The sequence below is a fragment of the Grammomys surdaster genome, unplaced genomic scaffold, assembly GCF_004785775.1.
Source record: "Grammomys surdaster isolate TR1022 unplaced genomic scaffold, NIH_TR_1.0 843, whole genome shotgun sequence".
Lineage (NCBI taxonomy): Eukaryota > Metazoa > Chordata > Mammalia > Rodentia > Muridae > Grammomys > Grammomys surdaster.
The window spans coordinates 5,339,842-5,358,845 of NW_021605262.1; the positions used below are offsets into that span (position 1 = coordinate 5,339,842).

Below are 19,004 nucleotides of genomic sequence, written 5' to 3' on the forward strand. Positions count from 1 at the left end.
ACACACACACACACACACACACACACACACACACACACACACACACACACCTTTTATTATTTACAATAAGCCTTAATCAGCACAAGAACTGGGGAGATATCTACCCTCCATGCTATCTACCTACATATCGATAACCACGAGTTATTGCTTACTATGTTTCATTGGGGTTACTCAACTCCAATTGGTCGGTCCTCAGGGCCACATTTTCATGACTCAGCTAACCCATGGTAGCTTCTCCCTTTTTCTTCATCTCTTCTCTCCTTGTCATTCTCCTCCAATCCAAAGCCCGGGAATACTTAACCTTGCCTATGTCTTCTCTACCTAGCTATTGGCTGTCGACATTTCTATTCACCAATCAAAAATAACTTGGGGGCAAGGTCACACAGTGTCACTTGGGACTATGTGAAGACTCTCTCATGTCTGCGGCAACGAGGTCTTGGGGGTCCAATATTAGCATTAGAATACAAGCAGTATCAGGCCAACCAACTATATGTGTGCATACCTATGTGCTTATGCCATAGTATGTGTATGATGGTCAGAGGAACACGTTCAGAAGTTAGTGTTCTCTTTCCACCATGTGGGTCCCAAGTATCAAAATCAGTCCACTTGGCTTTGTGGCAAGTGCTTTTACTTGCTGATCATCTTGCCAGTGCTATTGGCATGATTTTCTGGGAATTTTTGCTTATGCCATATGATGCTGTGCTCTGCTTGAGGCCTGAGGTTCTCTTGTTTTCTTCTTGATGGATTCAGATCTCCTTGTCCAGCTTTGCCTGATCCCCTGACACCATCTCTGTTAACTTGGACTGTCTTTGCATCCTCTGCTTTTGTACTGTGATTCCTCTCTTTAAAGTATTTTCTTCAGAAGCTTTCTCTTTGGCTTCTGAGGGTCAGGGTTATAGTGCCAGGACTAGGGAGTAAGCTGGTGGTCATTGATGTGTTATAATTTGGTCACTCTGGGGACAGAGAGGTGCAGGATATAAGTGCTTTTGTGTCTAGAGTTTGAGACATTACTTGGTTTCTTTCATGGCTAATTTCTGACCTTGGAGGCCATTGTCTGCATTCTTTGTACAGGGATTCCTCCCCATAATATAGGATCAATTCTGTTTAAAACAGTATCTTCGAAGCAGGTTTACTTCCCTTATGGACTCATATACTTTCTTCCATTTAGTCTAGCAGCACAGATCATCAACATACGTATTTTCTTTCTCCTATTTTCTGATAGAATTTCATCTTTCAGTTCCTCTGCTGATTTTTTAAATTACTGTTCATGTGTTGTTAACTTTTAAGAGATCTCTTTCCCCTCTTTCTGCCATTTATCTTCCTTCTCTTTCTCTTTCTTTGATGATCAGTCTGCCTGCCTCCCTACCACATGCTGAGATTACAGGCCTGGACCCAAAGGAGTGCTGAGTCCCTGCATAAACCTTCTTTTAAGAGCATACTCCTTTCTTCAGAGTACAAGTGTCTGACATTTCCCTACAAATCTAGCCCTTTACTAGCTGAGTATGTATCTCTTGCTCTTTCCTGAGATTCTTAGCTAGTTCTTGAGCTGGACCAAGTTCTGGGGGTACAAAACCTCATTGGAACCTGGAACAGGAGTATTGTGGTATCTGTGGAGAGGCAGGAATACCAGGGTCTTTAGGTTCCTACTTCTTTTAGGCCCAAACTTTGGAAACAAAGCCAATAAATAAGCCCTCTACCCCTTTGTTTTCTTTGGGATCAAGAATAAAGTAATGCATCTACTCTCTTGGGATGCAGTTTTCATCTTCATAACATCCAGAAAAGATGAGATTGTCATCTTACACCAGGAAATGGAGTCCAAAGATAAAACTGCCTGTTAGAAAGTGAACCAACGAGTCCTGGGAACATAGAGCCCTCGGGTGTGCAGGAACCATGCCCTTCTGGCTCCACAGATAGAGGCTGTTTGTACCTTGCGAGGGCACCTTGCCCCAGGGAGGTAGATGTTGGTGGGGGCCCTCAGGAGGCCCCACTGGGCTCAGAACCATCTGTCTCAGAGGAGCAGCTAGCTGAAGGATGAGCTGTTGGCATGAGTCCTGGCAGTAACCCATCAACATTTTCACATACCAATGTCTCCAAACCCCGCCCTCGCTGAGGGACTGTTCTTCTGGGATACTTTATGGCTTTTTTTAATCTTTGGAGTTCCAACTTATCATCTGCCTGTGATATACGAACAGCAAAGCTCAGTAGTCCTGAGGAGTTCCTGCTTTGTGTCCAGGAAGAGAATGGTGACAAAGTCCTGGCTTTGGAGAAAAGTTGTGAACTCTCAGGAGGTAGTAACCATAACCACGTGAGTGGGCACAGGCCCAATGAACAGCAGCCTTGGGACACTGCCATACAGTTTATCTGCATAAAAGAAGTCCTCAGAGAAAATGCCTTGCTGGAATTTTTCACATGAAGGTATGAAGGTCAGCAAGATTAACTGGAATTATGCTTGTAAACTCTTTGGAGCTCTTAGAGCATCCACCTGTGTCTCATGCCCTGTCCTGTGTTGAGAATGTTTGCTTTAGTGAATTTTACACCAATTTGACCTTTTAATCTTTAGGCCCCTGCTCCTCTTGCAGTGGTTTCCTGTGATGTGACAGATTGTTCTTCAAGTTCAAAGCCATGAAAAGGAGGTGGCCCTGGCTTGTCTAGCCTCTGGCATTTTTCATGCTTTTGAGGGAAGCCCTGGGTGGTGACAGGCCACTTGTTGTAAGCTCTGATGTGAACTCTGCTCCACCAATCCTCATGTATGTTGGCTGCAGCCATCCTATCTGGAATTAGTTACCCTGTCTCTGTGCCGCTGTCCACAGCTAGCCCCTTGTACTGATTGAATATTGATGTGCCTTGCCCACTGTTTACCCCTAATTTCCAGCCTGGAATGGGGTTCCCTTTTAAACCTGAAGGCCCTGGACTGAGTCTCACAGTATAAAAGGACCTTGAACTACATTCTCTATCCAAGATCCCTACCAGGCACCCTGTAATTCAATTCTGCCCTTAGCTAGAAAGCTGATGACCAAATAATGCATAGTTTGTGAGGTCCCAGGACAGATGGGACAGGTTTGGCGATCTGGGTGAAAAGAGGGTTAGAGACCTCCCTGCGGGCCCTGTTTTAGGCTTAAGGGACATGGGAAAAAGTCATTCTGGCCATGTCTCATTGCTGACTAGGAGCTGGCTTATTCTTCCACTTGCCTTTCTGTCTCTACATTTAAAATATGCAACCTGGTCAACAATAAAGATTGGAGTCCAGGTCCTTGAGGTTTCCAAGAAACCTGCTTCAGAAAGCCAGGGCTTGCCCACAGTTCCTACTTGAGAGTCCAGAATTCCTTCAGTGCCCTCTCAGCTCATCATGCTAAATACCAGGGAACTCCTGGTGGACTATGGTCCCAGGGAGGGCCTGTTATAATGGGAATGAAGGCAGAGACTGCAGTTGTGGAGGATACTTCCTGGGTGTTGCCTCTGCCCTCAGATGGCACTTGTGTGCCTATCACTACCCCTGCCAGCCTGTCTTCCTGAAATGCCCACTGTTCAGGAAGTATAAAAAATATTTCTGCAATATCATGGAGATATGGGTGCACCTTGTGTGGAGGCTGTCGTGTCAGAGGTCTAGCCACTACAGGATGTGCTGGCAATGACCTTTCCTTCAAGTAGCATGAGGGACTTTGTCCCACTCATCTGCAGCTTCAACACAGCACTGTGTGGTTGTTGATAAACCAAAGGGGAAACAGAATTGCTGAGCGTTTGAAATCAGTTAGAACACCATTTGTGGCATCTGCTTCAAAAGCATGATTTTAAAAGTGTAGTGCTGTAGGAGGGTCCTGAGGACATATGATACATTTAACAAAGTCAGGCTCCAGGCCCCTGTCAAAACACTAGCTCCTGAAGACAGATGGCCTCTGAGACAAGAGAAGCCAAGCATTGATAGACTTACAACAGACCCAAGTTTCTTTTCCTGTCCTTTGATAGAGTTAAACAAAAAGAAACAGTTATTCAAATTGACGATTTTCTCAGATTTTTTAAACTATTTGAACTTAATGGTCCTATAGAGTGTAATTTTAAAAAAAATTGCTGTTTGAAGTTGGCAGAATTTCTGAACTTTGTAAGTATGTCTCCCATTAAGTTTTTTTTCAAAACTCTTTCACTGATTACTTTCCCCCTCATTTTAGAGCCCCCACTACACACATACATTAGAGCTTTTGATATTGCCCTGAAGATCACGGCATTTTCCTCACTTAAAAAAAAAAGTCTTTTCTCTTTGTGCCATTTCTACTGGCCAAATTGCTAACTCTTGCACCATCTCTATGCTGTGAAATCAGTCTAACTTTTTATTTCAGATATTGCACTCTTCAACTACAGAATTTCCATCTGTATTTTTTGTTGTTTGTTTGTTTTACAAGGCAGGTTTTTTTCTGTGTAGCCTTGGCTGTCTTAGAACTTGATCTGTAGACTAGCCTTGATTTCCTCTGCCCCCCAAATTCTGGGATTAAAGGTGTGTGCCACCACTTCTTGTTTTTGATAGGAGTCAAGAAATTGTGGTCCGTGGACCAGATACCTATTTATTTAAATAAAGTTTTATTAGAACAAATCTTCACAGCCTTGCCCTTTTGTTTCCGTATAATACAGCAGTGTTTTGCAGAGCTGATCAATTGTATGTCCCATAAATCTTGTTGTATTGCTACTGTTATAGAGAAAAACTGCTAATCTATGTCCTACTTCAATTCCTAGACTGGACATCTTTTTCAATTAACAATTATATTTTCTTGTAGTAAGTAGTTTTAATGGCTGTGTTAAAGTATTTATTTGATAGTTCCAGTATTTGCATCTGCATCATTTTGAGATTCTCATCAGTTTTTCTGTGATTGGTCCTACTTTTCTACTTCTTCATGTCTTGTGATTGTGAACTGTGAGGAAGATGTTGTAACTTATACTCTGCAGAAACTGTGTGCTACTATGTTCCTCTGGAGATAACTGCTTTCTGAGGTGGTGGTCTTACTAGGCAATTGACCTTTGTGTGGACTGAAACTCCAAGTACTCTCTGTTCCTATCGTGACAGATATTTATGCTGTTCTTTTAGCTCTAGTTGACAGCATGGGACCCACCATACTCCTGTGTGATTCACAGGAAATTACAGGAACTAGCTGCAGGTTAATATTTCTCACAGAGAATATGGGAATCCCCATCTCTGACTCTTTCCTTCCTGAGATTTGCTGTTCTCTTTTCTAGTAGCTCTTAGATCTTTGTTTCCTGCTTTCTAGGTAGTGGCCTAAAGGTTTCTGGTGGGCTTGTCTGGTTGCTCAGCTGTAGCTGGGATCTGTGCTTAAGATTCAGGATGGTGGAGAAGTCTCCAGGCTGTTCCCTTATGAGATTTGAATATCCTTCCAGTTTGGGCCTGCTGTTTGCATAGTTCATTCAGAGTTTGTAACTGTTATTTGAGGGTGAATTGGAACAATAGAAGCTATTCCAATACCCAATCATTAGATGTGATTATTAAAGTCCTTCTCTCAAGTTTTAAGGTACAGCCAATTATGATATTATAAAGAAAACCTGGAAGCTTGTGCTTTGTAAGTGATGAACTTCAGGAGTAGAATGACCTTGAAGTAGGGCTGGAGTATGGTGCCTCTAGGAAGATACTTTGGTGAGGAGGAGCAAGGCTGATACCTAGCTGACTTCTGACCACACCACAGGCCCAAGATGTTCTCACTCTATACTTAGTAATCAGTTACCTGTTACTGTTAAGGCACACATTTGTGCTTAATACCATTAGAAACAACTGCCACATGATAGGCCCCGGCCATGCTGGCAGGCTAGTACCCTGGAGCAGTGGAGTGAGCACAGGAAGCAGATCTTTAAGGAGCCACACTCCAGCCTATCTGAGTAACCCTCCACAAAAATATTAGTTTGAGTAGATGTAAAACAGAGCTGTGTGGTAATGAGGATATAGAATAAACCAAAAGAGTAACTCACATAGTTGATAGCCAATGAGAAGAAACCACAGAACATGAAAGGAAGGCTCTGAAGCCATCTCTCATTGCAGTACAGGCCTAAGGAGAGCTGGGTTTCCCACCTGCTAATACTAAGGCTACAGGTTTTCTGTCTGTCAGAAACAAAGGCTGTGGCAGACACTTGTCTGCATTGGCCTGGAGCCCTTTGGGGCTGCAGGAGAATCTTGCTTCTGTGGCTCATCATAGCTTAGAGTAGAAGGAGCCACTACTTCCCTGGAAAGCCATCAACAATTTATTAATTTAGAAATTATCAGTGTTTCCCTAGGTTTTATAAATGAACAATGTTTTCTTGCCATTTGTAAGCAGCAGGGTTAGTCCTAAGAATGTCGTTTTCCAAGTTATTCAAGCCCAAAGAAACCCTGGCTCATAGAGGGGCTCCCTGCCTACAACAGGAGAAACCAGGTCCACCCTGACCAGTGTGAATTTCCAGGTACTTGCCTAGTAGGATGTAAGCAGGAGGGAGAATAGATTAGGCTCTAAGTGGACTATAAATATCTTTACCTCTTGCCCTGGATCTATACCTGACATACTTACTGAAATTTCTGCAAAGTGCCCAGTGGGCACAGCTAAGAACAGAAGTAATATTGAGGTCAGAACAATAGGGTCTTCTGTGTGTAAGCTAGGCAGCTGGGCTGGACTTGCTGGCTTTACAGACTCTAGCCCTTTTCTGGTGGTTTACTTGAGGATCTTTTTGTGCCCACAAGTGTCTGGTGTGTGAGTGTGCTTATCCCATCTATGTGTTTGTCTTTGTGTATCCATGTAAGCACAGGAAACTGCACATGCATGTGTGAGCTCATGTCTGGCCCTGACCTGACCTGCTGCACAAGGAGGGGGCCTGTGTATCAGGCGCTTCCCTTCTTTCCTCTGGGCAGGTTTTCACTGCTCGGTCCAGTTGCTCTGTTAGGCAGAGTTTAATTCTCCAAGGCTTGTACCTGTTAAAGTAAAACCAAGGGATTTACTGTGCTGCTGCATTTGCAAGGACTCAGCTAAATCTGCCTGTCACCTTGAAAGATCCTTGGCAGTGGGGCTGACTGTGGGCCTGACCAAGGCTCGTCCTCAACTGCATTCCCATGGTGTGAGAGGGTCAGGGTCAGCTGATGTCTGCTCAAGAAGTGTCTGCTCTTTCTGGTGACTGGTCCCAAAGTGTCTGCTTATGAATGCTTGGATTTTTTACTTCAGTCAGAGAGTTTGTAATTATAACTAAAGCATTTGCTGTCTGTTGTCACCATCAGATGGTTGTACCATTTTGTGCTTAATTAGCTGTGACTGTAAGCCTCAGCAATAAGTTACCTGTGGGCTTGGGTGTCCTATCACACATGCCCCCTAGAATATCCTCAGCTGACACAGAGAATCAGGGCCTCACCTCTGTTCACACTGTTTTCCTAGATCCTAGAATATTTTATTTGTTCTCTAAAGAGACCCTCTCCCTGTTCCCTACTGTTATTGACTCTTGTATCAATGAAGTTTGCTTTAGTTTTGGCTTTGGAAGTTACAAAACCAAGCCCAACCCCAGCAGAACACATTTTAATAGATTCTGGAGCATTGTCTGCCCCTGGACAGTAAGTGCAACAAGGTGTTTGTTCTCTGTGTGTTAAGGCCTCAGACACCCTCTGCTGCTGTTCTGGTCAGCTTTTCATCATTATAACAAACACCTGAGATCAACTTACAGATATATATATATACCTTATTTCGGTTTATGGCTTTGGAGGTTCCAGGCCATGGCAACACATCATGACAGGATCATGTGGCCAAGCAAAACCTCTAACTTCATGGCTAGGGGCATAAAGAAACAAAGGAGGGGCTAGAGAAATGGCTTAGGTGTGAGCAGTACTTACAGCTCTTGTAGAAGACTTAAATTCCATTTCCAGCATCCACATCAGGTGGCTTGGCAACTCCTGTAACCTCAGTTCCAGAGTATTCGATACCTTCTAACCTCTATGGGGGCACACATTAAAACAATGCAGCTACACACACACACACACACACACACACACACACACACACACACACTAAAAAAAATACGCCTTTAAAAAGAAAGAATAAAAGCTAAGGAGAGAAGGATGTCATAAACTCCCTCAAGGTCAGATAATCTAACCATCTAGGACTCTCCCTAGATCTACCTTCTACAAGCTCTACAACAGCACCATCCTGGGAGCCAGGCTTTCATATTATAGACTTTGGGGATGTTTAGGATGTAAATCCTAGCACAGCTTTTGTAACCTATAGGCCACATTTTCCCTAACAAACTAGTGGGCCTGAGAATTTCAGTGTACACTGAAGGTCTGCTTCACATGTGCCAGCCTCCCAGATCCTGTCCTCTTCAGGTGTATGGGCTGGGAGTCAGCTCTCCACTGTGGGGAAGAAATTCTCCTTCCATGATGCACCAACACCTCCATGTCCCCAAGGCTGGGCTTCCAGGCAACTTAAGGGCCAGTCATACATAGATGAAGACCTCTGTGAGGAATCACTGAAACTTCCTCCTTAGGCTCTACCAGGTCCTCCTGCCTTGCTTCCTCAAGCCATAATGCAGGGCAGCAGCACCTACTTTTCAGATGGGAGGGGTGTACCAGATGATGGGTACATCTGTGATATGGGCAGAAGGTACAGGAAGGAAGAAAGACCTGATTTGTAGTGTACATTTCACCACAGTAACCTGAAACCTATATTGCCATCCTTAAAGCAGAAAGACTCCAGCACCTTGAAAGAAGCTGGCCCGGACCCACGATAATTCATGCTTGGGCCATTCCTGTGTGTGTATATCTCCTGACACACATCAAACCTATGTGGCCAACTACAGGTCTTCACCCTTTCAGCAACAGGAAGCAGGTACTACTTGCTATAGGATTGTTATACAGCAGCTGGCTTACTAGTTTATAGAATACCCATTATGCTCTAATTGCTGAGCTACTAACAAATTGCTACTTGAAGTCAATTGAACCTCTAGCATAAGTAGCTAATTATAATGCAGATTGCTGCTCAGGAGTTAGTCATAGGGGCACACAAGAGCTGGCACAGACTAGGTTGCTCTAGGCTGTGCCAAGTGGGTTCCATGGGCCCCAATCCAGCAGGTATTCCCTCGTGAATGAGGATGATCCCAACCTATAACAAATGGGCAATTGCTAACCCAGGGCCCCTGAGACTCAGATGTCTTTCTGAGGTTTTCTCTCGGTGGTTATGGCAAAACTCCCAGCTACCGAAGACTGGGGAGTAGAGAAGTCATCCAGCCCAGAAGAACACTCAGGCCCTAGAAGAGGTGGCTGAGGTCCCTGGGAAAGCTGTCCAAGACAGGCAGTAACACAATGCACAGAGATTGCTCAGGGGTAACTAGTGACACTGTGAACCAGAAAAGGGTCCAGACTCATGGGAGATGAACAAAACCCCAGATTAATCAGAGATACAGGGTCAGAGTGCAGATTCCAGAGCCTAGAGTTTATTGCCAGACACAATAACCTGGACAGGATTTTCAGAGCTTTGAAAATGGTGCATGAGCTTACCAACATCAGGCCTGAGAAATAAATAATAACCACAAGAAGCTGTGAGAGATTCCTACAAGATGGAAGGCTTGAGACTTAACAATGAGAGTTAGATGATCAGAGGGAGAGGCACACAGAGCAAGAAACCTGGCATAGTCCAAGTGTGGATGCCTGCTGCTCCACTCCAGACCATTACAGGGACGCTGCTAGTACCTTCGCTATACCAGGCCATGGGGAACTATCAAAGCGTGCAGAACCAGCCACCTGCTCTGGAGTTTAGGAACACCCCCCCCCCGGGCCCCTGGAAATAGAAGGAACAAAAGCTACAGGCTGAAAGTGGGACATTTGTATTAGTATCTGTCCTCAGGTCATTCTTAAGAATGAAATGTGCCTTTTACAGCAAACTTGTGGTATTAAAACTAAAATAATCAAAGCAGGCTTGCCTGAGCCCTTCCTGAAGCACAAGGAGCAATGTCCACTCTCTAGGAACAGATTACCCAGAACATATCAAGACAAGCCTTGGTAGGATGAGGACACATAAGGCCTACATTGGCATGCTTTGGCCAATCAAAGATGGCTGTGGGCAGTCAAGGAAGGAATCAGAATTTTACAGCTCAGTTTATGACAAGGATTAACACCCCAGTGAAGAAGCTATCACATTCTATAAACAGCATCTCACAGACAAGAACAGAAGTATCTTAAACATGAAAAGATAGCTAGTACCTACAAACAGTAAAAAGAAATTAGGGGTCAGTCCTCAGTGAGATATTGGACTTTGAAGTATGCAGGGGACAGCAGTACACTTCCAGTGCACATTTTGGACCTAAGAATTTGTAGTCCTTCACTCCTCTGGATTCTTTCATGTGTAGAAATGTATGTTCAAGGTTGGTCCTATCACAGAGATGACAAAGGACACGGGTAGTCTTTATCCCATCCACACCACACATAGGAGGATATTCTGAGAAAATGAGAAGGTCATTTTCCTTGGATTTTTCAGAGTCTACTTCAGAGGAAGAGCAACTGATCTGAAGCTAGCCTGTCTTCCATGCACATAAAGTCCAGTTGTTGAGATCTTATAGTCACCAGCAACTACACAGAAGGGATTAGCTGATAGTGTCTAAAGGGCAGACTTACCTTGTTGTTCCAGAGATAAGAATGGCTCTTGTACCTTCCCTAGTCTTGACTGTCAAAGGGAACTCCACAGAGGTGAGGTATTTTTGGTCTCTGCTATAGAGAAAGGGTGTAGGAAAAGACCAAAGTCCTGAGCAAAAAGCAACATCACAGCTTGGGTGTGGTCAAAGCTCAGAGGTTTTTCTAGTCTTTTTTTATGGCTTTTCAAAGAGACTCACACTCCAGAGACCCAAAGGGAACATGGCACCAGCTTTCAGACTTAGACTGCATAGAGTGCAGCAGAAATGAAACCCCCAACTGTAACCATCTCAGAGTGTGGCTGTCATATAGCTTCTTGGAAGCCTGGCACATGGGTCTTGTGGGACTGGAGGACAGAGCCAAGGTAAGGCATGGTTTCCACACTTTAGAAAGAAGTTGAATCACAACTAGAACTCATGGGTGCTATGGTCTTGGAACAGTTGCTATAAATCTTTGGAGACTCAAGGGTGTCAGATATTTCTGAACACAACTTTTGTAGTCAAAGCCCAATGTTTATAGTCATTGGGAAGAATAGAAAGCAGGAATCTTATCTTGACTGAAGGATGCCAAAGATTTGGCTCTTAGACTTGCTCTCATATTACAGTCTTTTCCCAGGGTCCACAAGAACTCAGCACAACTCCTTTGGGTCTAAGAATTCAGAGCCCTAGGATTGTTCAGGATCTGTTGAGTCTGGGGTCTCAAGTTGGGTGCCAAGACATGCTGTGATTCTTGGGCTGTACATGCCCATGGCCATAAGGTTCAGGGCAAGGATGTAAGCTTTCTGGGTGGGGCTGGTGATGTCATACATATTTGTGCCCAGCTCAATGCGGGTACCCAATATTTAGGATCTTCTCATCCACATGATGGTCTCTCCCTGGAGTAGAGACAGCACCCATAAGAGAAGGTATTGTAAACCCCAGCAACACCAGACCTTCCAGATATTTTCTGGTGGCCCCAGTACCTCCAAATACTGAATAACTCTGTGCAGGGCCCTGAGGAATCAAGAAAGTACCCTTGGCAACCCTCATTCAGCAGCTTCCCACATTCTGAGTTGATACTTTCTCTTATATACTTGTCCCAGGCACTCAACACGGCCTGGAAATTATATCATGTTTGTGGTCTTACTAGGCCTTTGGTGTTACAGGGTGAGCCTCACAGCTAACTCTACCTGATATTAGTGGAAACTCTCAGAGGAAAGAAGAGAAACTTGATTCAAGTTGGTATGATGTGCTGGGATGGGATAATCATCTGTGGGGCATGGGCAGGCAGTCCCTCCAATCCTCAGAGCATAACCCATCTATCTGTGCCAGCTAAAACCTGACCCTTCCTGGCGCTCAGAGTCTAGATGGGGACTATAGGTGGTGACAAATGATATGACAAAGTCTCTGTTATGCTGATGATTTCTGGTAAAATGCTAGAAGGTTGACAACTGTGAGATGCCAAACTGACCTGACACTTGCTTTTCTCCAGGCTTGCAAAGGGCCTAGGCACCATTTGTATGCAGTCTAGGAGTGTCATGGTTAAGGACAGTAGCAACCTCCACCCCTTAGGAGCCCACCTAATCCCTGCAATTACCTGTGGAGAAACCAGCCAGGGAGCCCTGTCAAGGCTATCCAGTTTAGAAGGGTGGGTCCAAAAGCATCCTGCAGGCCCCACTATCATTAGCCCCACCAGGACATGCTGTTTCTGAGATCAGACTTCTGTGAATTACCATACCACCCTGGGCTGAGAGGGATCTTGGATGTTTGTCAGTGGGGGGGGGGGGGGCTGCAGGATGGGGAAATACATACCTCCATTTTTAAATTTCAGAGATACTATAAATGTAACAGCCTTGTTGAATGAATTTGATTGTACAAAACATTGCTTAAGCCAAAGGAGGCAGCCCAGTCTGTCAGCATTCCAATTGTGTTAAAATCAGGCTTAGCATAGGAATTCCGATCACCTTTCTTCTGAGTCCAGACACAAAATCCATGGCCAAATGACTGTTCTCTATAGGGCAGAGCTGAGCACCTGTCAAGGTCCTAGCAGAATTGGTGACGGCTGAGGAGACTGAGGAGCCCGAGGGGCTTGAGGAGGTAGTCAAAGGTTTCCTGCAAGCTTGAATATCAAGGAGCAAACTGATATTGCTTTTGATAGTTTTTGCCTGGGGTTCTGGAGGCCTTTGCTGTATTAGCTCCTTCTCCTAGATGGCTGTCACCCCAAAGGGGTCATGGGGAAATATGAGGAGCATGAGTGTCCTAAAGGTGACTGCAATGAAACAGGCCAGGAACAGCCAGGACAAATTGGAGGGTATTCACCTGGGTGGCAAGGTATATCCTAACTTAGGCCACTTCCTCTCAATTGCTATGTATCTTCCACTTGTGGAGTCATCATAGGGTGAGAGGTTCTGTCATCCAATGCCTATACTTTATTACCCTTGTGCGAACATGGAGATTCCATAAGGTAGAGACACTGGCTTGGGGTGGCTGAGTTCTATCCAGTTCTTAGCCTTGGCTCCGTCTATATGTCCCAGCTTTGGGTAGGAACCACTCATCTATAGAGGGACCTGCTCATTATCAACATTGCTCTCATCAACCATTAACTGTGGGTGGCTGGAGAAACAGGAGGATCATTATCCCAGGTACCTAGAAAGAGGTCCCTCTAATGCAATGGATCTCAGCCTTTCTAATGCTGAGAGCCTTTAATACCATTTCTCATGTTGTGGTGACCCCCAATTATAAAACTATTTTTGTTATTACTTCATAACTCTAATTCTGCTACTGCGAATATATGTTTTTGATAGTCTTTTGGGGATTGCGACCCAGATTAAGAACTGCTGATAGCAGCTTTTACAGTGGGGATCTTTAGAACCTCAGGTGGAAACTGGTTGGCTTCCTGATATTCAGGCTTGCAAGAAACCAGTAGCCACCGTGATCTCATGGGGTGGGGGGTGTCCTCGTTGGGGATGGTCCTGGCTCCCTGACTCCTCCCATTCCTCTGGTGGACCTTGTCTCCAGATCTTCTTTTTGACATTGTGTTGCCTTATGGGCCCTAATCTGCCTGACCCTCTTTCTTTCCACAGTCTTTCACCTATCCCACAAGGTCACCAGTATTGTCCCTGAGAGTGCTCTGCTCATTGTTCTGGGCCTGGTGCTGGGCGGCATCGTCTGGGCAGCTGACCACATCGCCTCCTTCACACTCACACCCACACTTTTCTTCTTCTACTTGCTGCCACCTATTGTGTTGGACGCTGGATACTTCATGCCCAATCGACTCTTCTTTGGCAACCTGGGCACCATTCTGCTATATGCTGTCATTGGCACTATATGGAATGCAGCCACCACAGGATTGTCCCTCTATGGTGTCTTCCTCAGTGGCCTGATGGGTAAGTCTATGCATTGTCCTCTGGGTGAGTTCAAGTCACATTGTTCAGCCAAAGTAATGATTCAGATACAGAAGGAATAGGGCTAAGGATGATGGGCAGTGTCTCTGTGGACTACTTAAGTAAATAGCCTGGTATGTGTAAAAAGGTTCAATCTTTAATTAGCTCCCTTGGGACATCTGTAAGCTAAGGCTTTTGTGTCATGTTTAGAACAGATTTGTGATCACAGAGACCAACAGTGTGGGTAGGTGTGCATAGGCAGCTGTTCTAACTCTTATCATAGTTGCCAGAGTATTGTGAACCAGCTGTTCAACCCCCATGGGAGAAGGAGATGAAAGTGGAATGCTCCTAGCCTCGTGAGTGAATTACAGGGTTGAGTACCTCAAAATCTTGAGTAGTTTGGTACTGGTTTTACTCAAATACAATAGCAAATACTTCACTTAACCTTGGTTACCTCCCAGGAACACCAAACCCTTTTGTCTTTAGTTAAGGTTTCTATTGTGATGAAGAGAAACCATGACCAAGGCAACTCTTATAAAGAAAAACATTTAATTGAGGCTGGCTTATAGTTTCAAAGGTTCAGTCTATTATCATCATGGTGGAAAGCATGGCAGCACCCAGGCAGATATGGTACTGGAAGAGCTGAGAGTTCTACATCTTGGTCAGAATGCATCTAGGAGGAGGCTTTCTTCCACACTGGGCAGAACTTGAGCACCAGGAGCACTCAGAACCCACCTACACAGTCACACATTTCCTCCAATAAGACCACACCTCCTAATAGTGCTACTCTCAATTGCCAAGCATTCAAACACATGAATTTATGGAGCCAAACCTATCAAACCACCACATTCCATGCCCTGGCCCCCATAGGTTTGTTCAAACATATGAGTCTATGGGGGCCATACCTAGCCATATATAATGCAAAATACATTTAGTCCGATTTCAAAAGCCCCATAGTCTATCACAGTCTCAACAATATTTAAAAGCCCCAAATCCAAATTCTCTTCCGAGAGTCATACAATCTCTTAACTGCAATCCCCAATAAAAATAAAAATAAAAAGGCAGATCACATAGTTCCAACATCACAGGACATGTGTTACCATTACAAAATGTCATAATGAGGAAATATTGGACCAAAGCAAGACTGAAAACAAGCTGGGCAAACTCTAAACTCTGCATCTCCATGTCTGATGTCGAAGTGCTTTTCAGATCTCCAAATCCTTTCATCTTTGTTGACTGCAACTTTTTTATCATGAGCTGGTTCCGCTCCCTATAAGCAGTTTTCCTTGGTAAGTGTCCCATGGCTCTGGCATCTCTAACATTTTGGGGTCTTCAAGGCAACTTCAATGTTACAGCTTCTTGTTCCAATGTCTGGGATCCACACGTGATCTTCTAGCTTCACCAAAGGGCTTGGGTCACTTCTCCAGCTTCTGCCCTCTGTAGACTCTAGGTTCTGGTTGACTCCACTATACTGCTGCTGCTATTCCTGGTAATTATCCTATGGCACTGGCATTTCCAATACACTGTGGTCTTCTGCTGCAACTAGGCTTCACCAATAGCCTCTCAGAAGCTCTCTTCATGGTGCCCAGCCTCAACTTCTTTGCATGACCCCTTCAGTCCTAGGATGTCAACTGCAGCTGAGGTTACACCTTCACTAATGGCGTTATCTGGCCTCTCACAGTGTCAAACCTCAGCTGTTCTCCATGACTCCTTCATACCTTCAAACCAGTACCATCAGGATGAATCTTATTATTACCAAGTCTGGCTGCCAGCATGATGTCTGTCTCTGGAACATAGCTTCTTTGTGCTCTCAGAAAACATTTCCCAGAAGATTTCACCTCACTGATGCTGGTCTCTTGCTAATTTCTTAGCTTCAGCCAACCAGCATCAGTTGTCCCAGTAACCCTTTCTACTCTTGACTCTAATGCCAGAGCCATGTGACTGAAGAAGCTGAGTTCTCCTGCTTGCTGGGGTTGGAACATGCCTTCTTGTTTTATTACATCAGCAGCAGCTTTCTGTTTTTGATGATTTCCTTCACTGCTTAAGCTTGGCTGTCCTGGAACTTGCTCTGACTTTGAACTAAGAGATCTGCATGCTTCTGTCCCCTGAGTGCTAGGATTAAAGGAATATACCACCATGCTTGGACCTAAGCATTTCTTTAGCTTTTCACAAGGTCTTTATAATTTGTGGGTTTAGTTCATCCAAGATATAGCCAAGCTAACAACCATGAATGGCCATCAAAATTCCTTGATGAATCTTTGTCTAGCTAGCAGACACCAGGTGATGACTGAACAGATGTGAGTAGATGCTCAGAAAAGGACTCAGGGCTTTCCCTTTGGAACATTCACTATGTGAATGAGGCCCTCGAAATCCTGGAGACCAAGGAGAAACAGCAAACGGTAAAACCAGGAACTATCAATTACTTTGGAGCTTATTATTTTAGGAAGCCCCCTTTAGTCCCAGTTGTTCTGCATCACAAGATAAAGAACTCAACGGTGAGGGCTTGCCTGGCTTCTAAAACTATAGGCATCCTGCTCTAGGGTGGGTACTACTGGTCACATTGGTGATGCTATAATATGACTGGGGACATATCTAAGATGGCTGGATGCCTTTGACTTCTGAGCTTAGAGACATGTCTTGGGATATGGAATGAGTACTTCTGGATCTAATATCCACAGCAATTCAAGGAGCATGTTGACCCTCACTTGACAGCCATCAACCATAAGATCCCAACATGTGATATTCCTGGTACAGTTTTTAGGGTGTATGGAGAACCCTGTAACAGACTGACTTATGGTGTAAGCATAGGCCTTTAAACATAGTTCACTGAACCTTAGCAAGTGTGCTTTCACATGGTCATCAAATTCTAGAGCATTTTAATGTCCAAAGACATCTAGGCCCACCTTCCTACTATGCCATAGCCCTGAAGAATCATTATACCATAGTGTCTTTTAATAACTGGTTTTGCTGTACATCACTGCCTGCAGTTAGGGTCACTCTCCCATGATAGATATGGGATGTTGGCTTGTGCTCCACCTTTGAGACCTAGCTGGTCAAGGCTGACCAGAAAGATTATCCTCATCTAATGAGATCTTTTTTCTCTGTGATTTTGGCTGCTTGTGTATCCACATTTAACTAGGCAGTGGTCAGTCTCTGTAGACAGTAGTTCAAGGCTGAGGCTCACCCTTACTGGGAGGGTCAGCTAAGTCCCAGGCAAATGTGTGTACACTGTCTAGGCTGGAAGGTCATTCCTGATTCAGTAAACTATACATCTGCTGGAATCCAGCTTGTTTTTGGAATGCATTTTGGGTCTGTAAAGATTCTAGACCAAAAGGCTGGCCCTGCTAAGACATTTCAAGGCTATCCCAGAAGGTAGTTTACTCTGGGAAGCTTGGTAGGGCTTATATGGTTTGTCAGTTTAGTGTGTGGTACAGTTCTAAATGGAGACTCCAGGAATCTCTGGTACTGGCTGGAGGCAGCAGAATTTAGTAATCACAGACATATGGGGTTCAAATCACTATAAAGTATCCTCTACTTCCTGGGGGCATACTGGTTACCTGGGGCTCTTACTTCCTAATGCTCATTCCTTGGCCTCAAGGGATGGCAAATTCTAACCCAGCTCAGAAAAGAAAAGGAAACACCACATGGAGGAACTGTGTAGTCTTACATATTCTGGGGTGTCTGGCTGTGAGCTCCAGTCTTTGAGATTCTCTTTGTCACTGGGTAGCCCTGAGAAGAGTTGTGCCTAGCCTTTATTCCTGATGACTCTGATCTTCCAGGGACCTGAGAGATGTGGGATTTGGAGAGAAGGAGCCAGGTGGCCTGCCTGTGTCCCATGGGCTACATCTCTTACAGGTGAGCTGAAGATTGGACTCCTGGATTTCCTGCTGTTTGGTAGCCTCATTGCAGCTGTGGACCCAGTGGCTGTGCTGGCTGTGTTTGAGGAAGTCCATGTCAATGAAGTCCTGTTCATCATTGTTTTTGGGGAATCACTGTTGAATGATGCAGTGACTGTGGTGAGTGATGATGGGGTCCCTGGAGTAGCTACAGAGCATTTCACTTGCATGGAGGTTCTAGGATACCTTGCCAAGGTCATTACTAATATGCTTCAGATAGAAAGAGGGCCACTATCTGTACATGCCCTCCTTTTAAGCCATGTTTGTAACCTAAGATGTCCAACTCCTTTAGGGTATGTCTATCACCTGTTCCTTTTTATTGGTGCAGCAGCCTTGGGGTATGAGTTGGGGATTGGGAAGACACAGACTGACCTTCTTTTGGCTCTCTAACTCAGCTTCATCCAATTTCTCTCTTTTACAATCTTAGGCCCATTCATTACCACCTTTGGCAGTAATGCTGTCCTGCTGAAATCTCCATATCCACATCCCCTAGAGCAGAGGTCTATAATTTTGAACTTACACTTGATATTACCCACTATTTCCAAAGAAACAAACAAATGAATAAACAAACAACAAAGTCTTACAGGAATTGCATTAATCTACTGGGCCCACCATAACCAATTACTACAGAAGCCTAGAGTTTATTGTCTCAATGCTGAAGGCTGGAGGCTTAGAACCAAGCATGGCAGCTGGCTCTGGAGGGCCTTTTCCTTAGCCCACAGATGCTATCTTCTCCCTGTGTGCTCACATGGTCATCTGTGTGTGTGTCTATGACATGTACTCTTCTTATATATCAGGATCTACTCTACCGATCACATTTAACCTTAACTACTCTCTTTGAAGACTTCCTATCAAATAACTTCATTCTGAGGTCTTTTGGTCAGGACTTATCATGTAAGCGGAGGGAACACATTCAACTACTCCCTGACAGCTTCTCAGACCCACACAGTGGAGTAAGCATAAGATCTCTACAAAGATGAGGTTGCATTCGTCCTGGCAGTGAGAAGCAGGTACACGAAACATGAGTACTGCTGCTGCTTTAGTGTAGCCCTGAGGAAATTTCAAAACCTGTCCCCAGATGGACTACAGGTCTGTGAGAGGGGATAAGGATTAACTGGTAAGAATG

The 19,004-nt window shown here is 44.6% G+C and overlaps 1 protein-coding gene across 2 annotated transcripts in view; it reads left to right on the forward strand.

Moving 5' to 3' along the window:
• Slc9a3 (solute carrier family 9 member A3) overlaps nucleotides 1–19,004 on the forward strand; it is a 46,447-nt gene that overhangs the window by 14,822 nt on the left and 12,621 nt on the right. For both annotated transcript variants that reach the window (XM_028782719.1, XM_028782718.1), the window contains exons 2-3: nucleotides 13,683–13,985; nucleotides 17,838–17,998. In XM_028782719.1, coding sequence (XP_028638552.1) covers nucleotides 13,683–13,985; nucleotides 17,838–17,998 — 464 coding nt within the window. The remainder of the gene's footprint in view (nucleotides 1–13,682; nucleotides 13,986–17,837; nucleotides 17,999–19,004) is intronic.